This window comes from Strix uralensis, chromosome 5 (genome assembly GCF_047716275.1).
Source record: "Strix uralensis isolate ZFMK-TIS-50842 chromosome 5, bStrUra1, whole genome shotgun sequence".
In the NCBI taxonomy this organism is placed as follows: Eukaryota; Metazoa; Chordata; class Aves; order Strigiformes; family Strigidae; genus Strix; species Strix uralensis.
Genome location: NC_133976.1, coordinates 76,586,945 through 76,599,170, shown reverse-complemented (window position 1 = coordinate 76,599,170; position 12,226 = coordinate 76,586,945). Strand labels below are relative to the sequence as shown.

Genomic DNA, 12,226 nt, shown 5'->3' with positions numbered 1-12,226 from the left:
ATAAACTTTGTCAGCATCTGGAACTATTTCAGGAGCTAAGGTTCTTCTGTAGCCCATCGGCTTCTGGCACTGGAATCTGAAATATTACCAAGAATAATGTGTTACTTCTTTTTTGGGTTTTTTTTCCCCCTCAGATGCTTTATAAAGCTCACCTGACTTACCTTAAGACCTGTTGTATTGCTGTCTATAAGCACTTGACTATAAGGTCAGATCTTGATTGTTTGAGTTGTTGAAGAACAAAGGCCAGGCAGATTTTAGTGCCCCTTGGCTGCACACAGCACTGTAGTCTTTGTCTGTTTGCACTAGACCCCGCTGCGCAGTTGCTCTTTGAGGTTGCCTTTGTACCATGCAGAAACCAATTGTGCTTTCAAACACTAATGTTGACCTTGCCAGTTTTGGTTGTTCCCTCCAGCCAGAAGCAGCCGTGTCACCCTGCCACACATCAGCAGCAAAGAAAACATCCCTTTACTCTCTGCTTATAGAGGGGAAAATACCTCACTTCTGTTTGGGGAAGGAGTAGATTAGTAGACTTGGGAACTGTGGGTTGAAAAAGATTTTTTTCAAGCTGCAAAAATGTCATGTCACATATGAATCTGGAGGCTGGAGAGCCATAAAGTAGTCTGAGGCAGTGGTGGGATCTGGGTAGCTCTGCAGGAGTACTTGGGAGCACAGAATAGGCTAAAGGACTAAACAGAATAAAGAGGTAGGTGCTAAGCAGAAGGCCCTTTATCTTCTGTCTTTCCTTTCCATATAAATCCAAGGAATGGCCTCAGAAACATCAAGCTGCTCTCATGTATCTGGGTCCAACTGAGAGACCTCCAGAAGAGCCAGAGGAGAAACCATCCAGACCTCCTTTGTATGTGAGGCTTTACAGGCGACTTTGGTTATACTGGTCATCTCGTCCAAAAGGTGAGGTGTGTGTATTTTGGCATAAACTCACAGGCAGGCTTTACTACTCTAACAGATCAGAGTTGAGGGAGTGTTTCTGCATTACTCTTCTCCTCCCTCATTTTTATATTATTCTTCTTATTGTTGTTTATTTATTATTTATTAAAACTGTGACTTTGTCAAGATAGTTATGGTGGTATCTGCCACATATGGAACAGAGTAGTCCTGCCAGTACTTGTCATCTCATAAACAAAAGTGCAAAAGTTGTAAAGAACCCAGGGCATTCGCTGGGCTCACAGTTGCTTGCCATTACTATGGAAGCCTCCATAGGGGATACTTGGCACTTACGGGCAAGCTTCTTGAAATCTTCCTCTTGTAGAATGGCTTCATAGTGAGCTGGCAAGAGAGGAGCAGCCCTTGTGTTCCAAGGTGGGGAGAGTTGCTGACACAGAGCAACAAATGTTACTTAAAATAGAACAATAAAACTTGGGCCATGCAGAAGCCTTAAGTTTCTCTTAGTACATTAAATGTCTTTCTGTACCATACATTTTCTTCTGTGTGCTCTGTGAACCTCTCCTGGGTTGGGTTGTTAGCTAAGCAGTGCATTTGGCAGACTGCAGGAGGAAGGGGAGGTGTATTTTGCACAATCTGGTGTGCTGCAAAGTCCTTCTCATTCCCTCTTGGCTAGCAGAGGTGATGTAGACAGAAGCATGAACTAAGTGACTTGTTTATGAGAACTAAACCATGAAGTTTCCTCGTGTAGAAAATGCATGTTACCACAGTATCCTGAACATTGGAGTCCTGTTTTTTTGGTAGCAGTGTTTCATGTATTTTCTAAATGCTCCTGTAATACTAGCCCAGGAGATCTGTCAATCCCTGGGCATAAGGACTGACAGGGCTGCCATGTAAAGTGCTTGATAGTCTCGCCTGCTACTCTGTGAATGCTGGTGATTATTTTTTTCTTTCCTTCAGTACTCCCAAACTCCTTTTTCCTTTTTTAAGATTTTGACTTTTGAAAGAAACAAAGCTAGTGGTCACAATAGGTTAGAGTGATTTTTGCAGCTGGTATTGGTTTTTCTTGCTTCATAGCAGTGAAATAATGATCTGTGTAATTAAATTCCACTTAATGATATCTTCTTGATTTGCAGAAATCCCCCAGGAGGTAACCCCAGAGGACTGGGAAGAACTGAAGCTATCCACCATTGAGCTTTCCATTGCAACTCGGAACAGACAGCTTGATCTGACCGTAAGACCATAGTATAACTGGATTCCAAACACTGGCTGCCCACACAGCTTTCCTTTCTTGCTGAACTCCCATTCTTGTGTCTATATAAATAAAACTCTACTACCTTATGCAAGGAGGGGCTCATGACTGAATCCCTGAATGGGAAAGTTTCAGAGCCAGTGTAAAAGCACTGGAGACCCATGTAAAACTGGGATGCAGTGGGATCAGGAAGAATTTCTACAACAACGTTTCACTAGCCAAACAGAAGCTTTAGGATTGCCCAGGAGAAAACAAAGCATCAAAATAGGCACTGCTTTCCTTCTTGACCCATGGGATTCTGTTTTGTCAACTGGTGCTGGAAGGAAGTTGAGCCTGGAATTGTGGCTTTTTCTCTCTCTTTTGGCTTGCAGAGCGAAGAGTTAAAAAGAACAGGGACTAGAGAAAGGACAGGGGCTACAGTGAATTGAAGGACAGGAGATGCAGGTGGTTGAAGGAGTAGAACCGAGGGAGCAAGGGAACTGTTCCTGTCATAACCTTCTCAGCATGCTCATGCAGCTCGTTCACTGTTTTAAAACCTGTCTTTAGCTTATGTCTGTGTTTTGGTGCATCTTTTTTACTCTGAAAGCTATTTGGATAGATGTCAGTCTTTAATTTTACTGGGAAATGCTAACAAGTGATCCCGTACTGGTGAGGTGCTCTTCATGTCTTCCTCACGGCTGCAGGAAACCATGGCCACCTACACCCAGATTAACAGGAGGTGTTGAACTTACTGCAACGTGTTTCTTCCTCAGAATTCAGGGTCTTTAAAGACCTGAAAATTTGTGTTACATCAGTATGTTATCTTTGTAGGATCAGACAAATAAACTCAAACCAGGGAAATCTTAGAATTTCCTCTTGTTTTCATCTTAGAATGTACTACATAAATTTAAGTTTCTTCATCCATGCTTATGATTTGGACCACCAGTGTCCTAGTAAAGGTAGAAGCTAGACAGACTAGTATCTGGGTATTTGGTTTTTTAGTTGTTTCTAGATGGCACTTGAACAGAACAGTTTTGGTCGCTGAACTGGATTGGAGTCAGTGATATAAAAACAGACCTGACAAGAACTGAAAAAGTATCTCATTGCTGCAGACTAGCCCTTGCATCTTTGTTGGTTTTTTTTCTTCCCTCTGTTATGCCTTCAAGATGCACTTTAATACTGGTATTGAACAAAGAAGTGATGTAGGGTGTTCAGGTCTCTTGCATAGCCTAGAGAAATGGACAAGTTCATGTTGGGGCAGTTGTACTTTTGTGTTTCTAGAGCTGGAAGTACCTTGATAGTGCATCTTTTTTTCTACGGATATGGACCCCCTTATAACTCCTTTTATCTCCCACTCTTGAAGCCATTGTCCCTGTAGCCATCAGAGCTGAACAACAGCTCTCTCAAATCGATACCAGGGTCTATCTGCTGAGTATCGTCAGCCACTCCTGTCTTCTGGCTTGCTTCAGATTCATGCCTGGGCTGCCCTGTTGAAGAGAATCTGATAAAGCCATACAGGTGCAGCTCAGTACCAAGCCTACCTCTGCACATACAGCAAAGAAATAAAACAAGTTGTATTTTTACTTCTGTCATTTTGATTGCATCCGCACTAGGACTTTTGCCAGGACAGAAATGTTAAAATAAATAAATAAAAAATGAATTGCATCTTAATCAAAGTTGCTTTCCCAGCAAAAGCTTTACTGTATACTTGGTTTAAGGGCAGGCTGTAAATAGAAAAGAAGCTAAGTATGGAGTTTAAAGGAATGATATCAAGAACACTTTGACCTCCAGTTTGTATTGTTTAAAATTCTCTTACTATAGTGTTTGGTGGCCAAATGTTGCATCACTCTACTATTGCTTAAATTCATGGAAGACCCATTGATTTGAAATCTTCATGAACAGAAGTAAACCCAAGTGATCTGCTGTCACTGTCTTTAATAAGTGTGTGAAATGTAACAAGAAGCCAAACGTGTGAATCATCATTTTGCTTCTTGCGGTATTTATTGTTGAATAGTCATTAATGAGAAATTACTATCTATAATTCATAATCCGAATCTCGAGTCGAGAGTGGAAAAAAACATGAAATTCAGAAATGCATCTTCTGCCTCCTTTTGTGGGACAAAGGACTGGGCATTTTGTGAGCATATTGCAGTATCATGGGTGTGGCATTTTGAAATGTTAACTGCTTGATTTCTGAATCTTTTTTTGCATAGCGCACTGAAGACTTCATGGATATTTGCATTGAAGCAGATACTGTCAGCAAAGGGCAGTTTGTAAACAGAGGGTGAGTATGGGAAGGCTGCAAAAAGATGACAGAATCTTTGAATCGGAACAGTAATTCTGAGAAGTGTGCTGTTTTTATCTGATCTTGTGCTGCAAAATTCAGAAGCAGAGGACTACAAAGGACACCAGTCAGTAATGCTTCATGGGGATTACTAATTTTGTTCTTTAAAATTCTTAGTAATTTTCTCTTTCTGGAAACAAAACAGAGCAATCTGCCTGAAGTTTTTCCTAGCTTCTGAGTTTGCTATACCTTTCGTCTTTTTCCCCATTGCTATTGATCGGTGCTACTTGTATAATACTGTTATAACTGAGTTTTATAGACAGCCATATAGACTTATCCCCAGAATCTTTTAGCTCTAGCTGCTGATTGAGAGATCGGTCACAGAGCTGATACATTTGTACTAGTGGTACCTGGAATTTTTGAACTTTTTGACAAGGCCCTGCTTCTAAGAGAAGAGCTCCCTTGACTCAGTAACTCTGGTGAGAAATTAGGTCTGAGCTGGAAGAAGTTTTGGAAGGTGTGAATTTAAACAGGAACTTTAAACAAATGTATTGATGCTGCTTGTACGTGGAGTAAGAAGGCTGCAGGTATGAAGAAGCAGCATGTAAAGAAAAAGTGAATGTGTATTGCTTCCTTTGTGCTTGAAATGTTGTCTTGTAGTGTGCTTGTTCCTCCTGCTCTCACCTGACACAAATCTGAGCTGTGCTTTCCAGCTCCTCCATATAGTCCCACTAGCAAATACATTGCATCTTCAGTGCAGTTTTTACCAGCAACAGATTTTCTTACTAAATCCAGGAGTGCTTTTCTGCATTACCTTATTTGCTAATACTGTTTTCTAGTCTTAGAGCTCCCTCTAGTGAAATCAGTGGAAAGATTTCAGCACAGTTTTACCTGCTTGTCATCACCCTAATAATTCCTGCATGTGTGTCTTTTTTATGATACTAATAACAGCAGCAGACCCCTTATTTGAGCATCCCACGAGCCTCAGTGGGTATAGGATCTTCTGACCTATGTGTATGTGGTAGGTCAGGTTACCACCTGCAACTGCTTTTAAATTGTATAAGCCACGTGGAGCGTAGGTTGCTTGGGACTGAAATCTTTGCTTTGAAGGCTACAGAAGGAGAGGAGGAGATTTTTCCATTAGCAGCAAGAGGAATCTGGCCTCTTAAAGGAGGGAGACAAAGGAGGTGCTATGCTGGCTTGTTGAACACTTTGCTAGCAGAAAAAATTTGGATGAATTTATGTGATTTAAGGGAGAGGTTTCGAGTGTACACCCACTGGAAAGAATGCCTCCCATGTGGACTGGACATGCTTCACACATTTTCTGACTGCAACTGCACTGTCATGCAGAAAAAGCCTCTGATGAGAGTTAATATGCCCTGCTGGCTAGAGCTAATTAGAGGCAGTACAAAAAGCTTTGAGCTGCTGTTCAAGCAAAGTTCAAAGAAACAAGCTCTTTTGATTAAATAGTGCCCAAAATTCTGTAGGTAACAAAGAAAGAGAAAGAAGGGTGTATGGGGTGGGGGAGCAGCAGGAGGGACTGGTTAGTCCTGCAGAGAGGAGTCAGAACAGAAAAAATGAGCCCTGTTTTTGCAAGGGAAAATGAGGGTCTTCAGGGAAGCTCTCCACCACACAATGCCTTGGGCAGCTAGGTTTGAACAAAGCCCTTTATTAGAGTCTCCCCATTGCCTAGTACCAACAGGGTTTGTCTTTGGAAATGTGTGGAGAAGCTCTTTCTTTTTTCCTTCATTTTTAATGCATAACTCCACCAAAATTTGGGGGGTTGAAAAGGTTTTTAGGGAAAATATCTTACCAGTGCAGATATCAAGGGGTTTTTATATTGAAGAGGGCACTGGCCTGAGCTGATCAGAACTGATGGCTCATGCAGAGGAAATCACACATCCAGTGGGAAGCTACCTTGCAGGCTCAGGCAGTGTGTGTTGGGGGAAGCCGTGCATCAGAATGCTGGAGGGCAACTGCTGTTGGAATTCAAAGGAAGGAGTAGGTCATCCCAGGTGTATAGAAGTGCCCTCCAGCTGTGGATCAAAGTTGTGTAAACTGGAGCATCTCTGAGAGGGTAGAGCTGATGTTTAAGATAAAGTGGTTACACTGTAGTGCTTATTAAGAAGTACTGGAGGGAAGGAGAATGAGGATGGAAAGTGTAGCACCAGTAATCCACATCCTGGTAGCCAGCTTAGATTCTGTATATGGAAGTATGGAGAGCTGTCACTCCAGGGCATGAATACAATTACCAGCTACAGTGCGGAAGACTGGGGTTTTTTTGTTAGAGTGTATTACTCTGAATCATTTAACATTGGTCGCTTCTGGAGATGAAAACTAGGTTGAAATTGTGTGTGTTATCTGCAGTGGGCGTTACGGTTCTCTCTCTGCCTGTATTTTTGTGATTCAGCACATGGAATGGGATAAAACCATCAATTGAAACTGTTGCTGTTAGGCTTTGGTCTTTCTCCTGTTTCACCTTGCCATATTGTCTTGAGTAAGGAGCGGAATCAAATGCAAATTATTTCTGATCCTTTATACTGGGCCACTAGAGAGGCAATCACTGCAAGTGGAGTTGTGTCTGTTTTCTTCTACCAACATTCTCCTTTGACTGATCTTTAGTTCCATGTCTTGTCTCTTTGTGCTTACCTTGACCCCATAACTGCATCTATATAGAGCCTCATTTACCTTTGTGGACCAAAAAAATCTACTTGCTCACCAGAGTGCAGTATCTAGAACCTTGTATGTTAAACTTCAAGCAGGTTAACCTTTACCCGGGGAATCTTGCTGCTTGTTTGTATAGCACCGTATAAACTTACAGTATTGCATGCCATCAATGATTTATAATTTATATTGCTGGGAGGATGTTTAGTTCCCTCACTTTCACTCATCAATCTTCTGATTAAAGCCAAACTTTCCACAGTTAATATTGCTTCTGTCCTTCCCTACCCTTTCCTTTGGCATCTTAGCTTTTCTTCCTTTGTCTTTGATTATCATCTCCTGTTTCAACCCTCTCTTCTCATGTTCTTTCTCTGTGATTTTCTGTGATTTTAAGAGGTGCTTGCATTCTTTAAGGCATATAAGACTTGGTATATAGGGAGTTTCTGACGTGGTTTTGTGACTTCTTTTCCTGGGCAATATTTAAATACACTCTTCTTTCATATCAGTCTACAGAACAGACAGAAAAATTGGAGACAGCTGGCATTGCCTGTCGGAGGAATATGTGTGGTAATTCTGCCGTGCTTGAGAGCTGTGATATATTAACACTGTAACTCTCTGCTGTCCCCTTTGCTATTTGTGTGTTGCTTTCTGTCTGTAGAGGGGCACAAACTGAGGTGTTACTGCCTGGGGCGTGGTGTACCCTTTGTCAAACGTCAGCCAAAAGGTTATGTGTGTTTTCAGTCAGGAGGCCAGAGGTAGGTCAGCGTACCCTAGAGCTTGTGCTTACTCTGCAGCAGCACACGTTGGGAAAAGGAGTCACAACGTGCTATTCTTTAACAGTCGATCCAGTGACAGGACAGCAACCTAAGTCTTGAAAAAAACCACATGGCACTTGCACCATGAGCTTTCTAAGACAGGCAGCTGCCTTCTATGTGCTCCCATTTGACATCCACAGAAGTAGGAAAGTGGCACTTCCCTGAGTACAGTACGTAAATAAGAATCTCACAGGCACTGGAAGAGAGAGAGTAACTGGCAAAAATGGATAGATTGTTTGGAATGGATACAATGATAAGGTTTCTTCACAAGAATGATATAAAAGCAGCTGGTAAGAAACATCATGCTGACTGGTGTTGATGTAAAAAGCCAGGGTGGGGTTTGTTTGGTTTTTAGATGGTGATTTAGTGGTTCAATATAACTATAATTCTATCGGGTTTTTTGGCTCAGGGTTGTTTAGGTTGCTGGTAAGTTACATGGGTGCGTGGGATATGAGGAGATGGTAGTCGTTGCAGGAATTTTACAGTTCAGCATGTGAGGAGTGCAAAACGGTGCTATATGTTCCAGTATACGAAACTGTATGTTCAAATATAGTCAGTCAGCCTCAGAACAGAAGCAGGTTGGAGGCTGTCAGTGCATACTGATACGTATTGACTGCAGCAGAAGAGGGAATGTCTGTTTTACTTTCTGACAGTTAAACCCGCAAATATTTGTATATATACATAACCTCTAAGTTTACCAAATGCATAGTGATTTACCAACCCACAATGACATGTCATCCCTAAAGATGTCTGTTTCCCAGAGAACTATGTCCTTACCTTACCTCTCTTTTGGTTTGAACAGAAGTCAAAAGATGCGTGATCCACATATGTGCCCCGAAGGCAGTCAGTGCATCCAAGCCAGCAGATGCATCTTGCAGCTTCCAGAGGTGAGAAGCTGAGGGAGCTGGAAAACTCTGTCACTTTTATTTTCTCATATCACTTGATGCTGCACATTAAGAAATCCCCACTCCAAATCTGGGAGGTTGATTACCCTGCCAGTGAGACACTCCCTCAGTGCAGCAACCAAGTCCCTGGCGAGGAAACACATACTGGTATTTCCCAAGAGGTCTGTAAACCAGAGGGGGAGCTTCATTCTGCCCATAAAGAGTGGCAGACCTTTTATGTAGACAGCAGTAGTGGTTGTAAAGGGTCTCTTACTCACATGTATTGCATATGCACACCTTCTTCTCCTTAGTATTGAAGACCTGAGTACATTTTGCCCTAGAAGGGATTGTGCTGTAGAGAAGATAAATATAGAAACTTTACTGAGACCAAGAAGGGTCAGACAAGGCAGTGGGGCTCAGATCACTATAGGGAACTGTCTCAAAACTTTGAATAGATGAGGCTGAAAAAGAAGCCAAAGCTGTGTCCACCTATGTAATTTAGGCTAGTCTTTTGTTGCCTCGTAGAATGAAGAGGCTGTTATTGCAGCGTTGGGGAGGATGGTTTCTTGTTCTTATAAGGACATGAAATCAATCTCAGATAACTTCTATCTTCAAGTGATCTACCATTTGGCAAAGTAATTCCATATTAAGGGAGACTAGAATGTGGTGAAAGGTGAAAAAATCTGTCGTTACCAAGTGAAAATCATGAATTATGATGTCATGATTAGCCAGCATCCTAACTTGCATCAAACTCATATCATGGTAATTTTGTGATTCTGAAAGAATTTTCTGGAGTGCGGAGTTAAGTGCAGCTGAGCCATAAGTAAGGGTTGTGGTATAAAATCAGGTGTTCATACTGCAGCTGCTGCTAAGATCCTCAGAGTATGTGTGCACGGCACAAAGCAGTGCTGTTCGACTCCATGACCTGTTTCTGATGAAGGATCTGGAGGTTGCTCAGATGAGTCTCACCAGCTTTGCAGAGAAGTGGGATATGTTGATCCAGGTGGACTGCTGTAGCTCTGACTTCCAGAACCTGTGTTACTTTCTCTAATCTGTGCTGTTCTGGTATGCAAGTTCACTTGGAGCTAGTTTGAGTAGCCACGTAACATAGCCCTACCTTGAGTCAAGTGCATGCAAAGCAGTCACCAAAGTTGTTTAGATAAAGTCAACCTGCCATTTTGATGAATGGTTTTAATCATTGGTGACTTTATCAGTATTAAAGAAAAACGCTTAAGAACATTCTACTACTGAGCAATTCCTGACCCATGAATTACTTTGCATCTCACGTTTCAGATCAATATAGTAAAACAATACCAAAAGGTGTTTGTAACATGGATTTAATAGGAGTTATTTAACAGGAACTGCTGCAGATTAGTTTGTGTCACCACTGGCAGACCAAGATCTAAGTGCATATAATTGTAGTTCCAATAGCAAAGAATCCTTCAGTATAAACAATGTGGGTCGTTAAAGATCCCTAGCATTTAATTATCACCAATTAGCAACTAAGTGAGGTAACATCTTATGCAACAGACTCTTAATATATTATGTGCCATGAAAGATAGCTCTCACTGTCTTGTTGAGACCAAATGGCCTGGAAGGCACAGGGGGGGGTCATCTTGGTTAAGGCTCAGCTAAGTCTTCAACTGTAGTCTGTTAGTAAAAATCAGGTATCATTATTATAGCATTGCTAAAATAATGTGTTCGATGTTTAACCCTGATCAGCACTGTTATCTGCCCACAGGGCACTGAGGGATCCTTTGGCATTGATAATGAGGAGTATGAAGCTATGCCTGTGGAGGTGAAGCTGTTACCCCGGAAACTCCGGTTCTTCTGTGATCCCAGAATGAGAGAGCAGATGCTCCATGCAGCAGTACAATGAGAATTCCTGTCAAACGGGGCCAGTGTTTACCAGTCTTATCAGGGTCTCTTGAGGCACATGAGACCTCATTAACTTGATTAACCCCACCAGACTAATAAGCCATTTGGCTATTTTTATGCACAAGGTACTTCCATTGGAAGTGGCTGATGTGGCTAGTCTCAAAGGGGTTAAAAATGTAAATGAAAGTCCTGAGAAATGCATGTTAACTTGATGGCATTTTTTTTTTTTTCCCCCCCAAAGAAGTCATCAGTGTTCCATTTACAGCACTGCAGGCTGAGTGCTGTGTACCAGATGCTTCTTGCTTTAATGCAATTGTATATTAAAGTAAAATGAAAGCACACTTGTCCTTGCGTTTTAAGAGTTTAGGTCTACTTTACCTATCTATAGATCTCACAAAACCTGGGATTTTGGTAAAAATTTATTTTTGGGAAGTAATGCTAAGGAAGTCTATGAAATGTTGGAATTGCCACATTAAAACAGGTGGTTGGTTATTTACTCTGTCACAAAATAAATTGGAGATCAGTAATACAAAGCTTGAGAGGAAGTTTAAAAATTCCCCATATCTGGATATTTATGTTCTTTTTTTCATCTTGTCAGATTCAACAGCACAGAGTTCCAGTTAATAATATAGTAGAAATGTATTCCTTTGATTGAGTTTAGGTATATTACAGAGAAGCAAATTGGAAAATGTCATCATTGACCCAAAGCTGTATGAAGTACATGTGGAAAGACTCCTTTAACAAGCCAAATGAGTCTTTTTTTGTAAGTATTCCTTTTATTCCTGTGGTAGTATAACACAAATAAGGGCATCCAAATAACTTTTATTATTCATTGTGTCTGGTTGCTCTTCTCTAATGTAAACAGTGCTCACCACTCCTTACACAACCTACATCCCCTTGAGCCTCAGTACTGTAATTAGTTTTCTTGCTTTTCTGAGCTTTTGTTTATAGCTTTGCTTTAACTGCTGAAAGGAAATACTATTGACTTAAGCAAGGTGGCTGGTTGCCCTTATTGTAACTTACAAGTTCACATGATTCTGCCTTGCTTATGGGAAGAAAAAAAAAATCCTTATTTTTCTGATGTGATTGCTGTTTGTACATAGTCCCTGTGTTACACTGTATCTAATCTAAGTTCATCTGTTGATTCTTTGCTGTAATCAGAATAAGGACATTAGTGAATTGGCTTCCAGCAGCTTTGTTGAAGACTGCATCCTGGCTGCATGCTGCTGCAACAGCATCCTCTGCTGGAGACTTGCTAAAGGAAAATGCTTTGAAAGGGGGAGTAGGGTTGGTTTTCTGCATTCTGCCAAACTGAATGCTGTCCTTCCCTTGACTATACCGTGGAGAAACGAATTACCTAAGCTATTGGGACAAGCACCCATTCTTTTCTTGACCAAGATCTAGGGGAGTAGAAGCCTGCTAGTTCTTTTTAACAGTTACGCTGGTGATAGGGCCTGTGTTGTGCTTGCTTTCTTTTGATCTGCAGCAATTAAGAGTGCCCAGTGGACCCCTGAGTCACTCTCCAAGGAACATGTTGGCTGTGCTCTGCTCTTTTTGCTTGCCACAGAGACAC

At 41.5% G+C, this 12,226-nt stretch overlaps 1 protein-coding gene across 3 annotated transcripts in view; it reads left to right on the top strand.

The window, feature by feature from the left end:
• The window catches only part of AGK (acylglycerol kinase), a 36,428-nt gene extending 25,434 nt beyond the window's left edge, over nucleotides 1-10,994 (top strand). For all 3 annotated transcript variants that reach the window (XM_074871790.1, XM_074871791.1, XM_074871792.1), the window contains exons 11-15: nucleotides 762-909; nucleotides 2,037-2,134; nucleotides 4,345-4,415; nucleotides 8,694-8,778; nucleotides 10,517-10,994. In XM_074871790.1, the coding sequence (XP_074727891.1) occupies nucleotides 762-909; nucleotides 2,037-2,134; nucleotides 4,345-4,415; nucleotides 8,694-8,778; nucleotides 10,517-10,654 (540 nt within the window). In that variant the 3' untranslated portion in view covers nucleotides 10,655-10,994. The remainder of the gene's footprint in view (nucleotides 1-761; nucleotides 910-2,036; nucleotides 2,135-4,344; nucleotides 4,416-8,693; nucleotides 8,779-10,516) is intronic.
• Nucleotides 10,995-12,226: the final 1,232 nt, after the last annotated feature.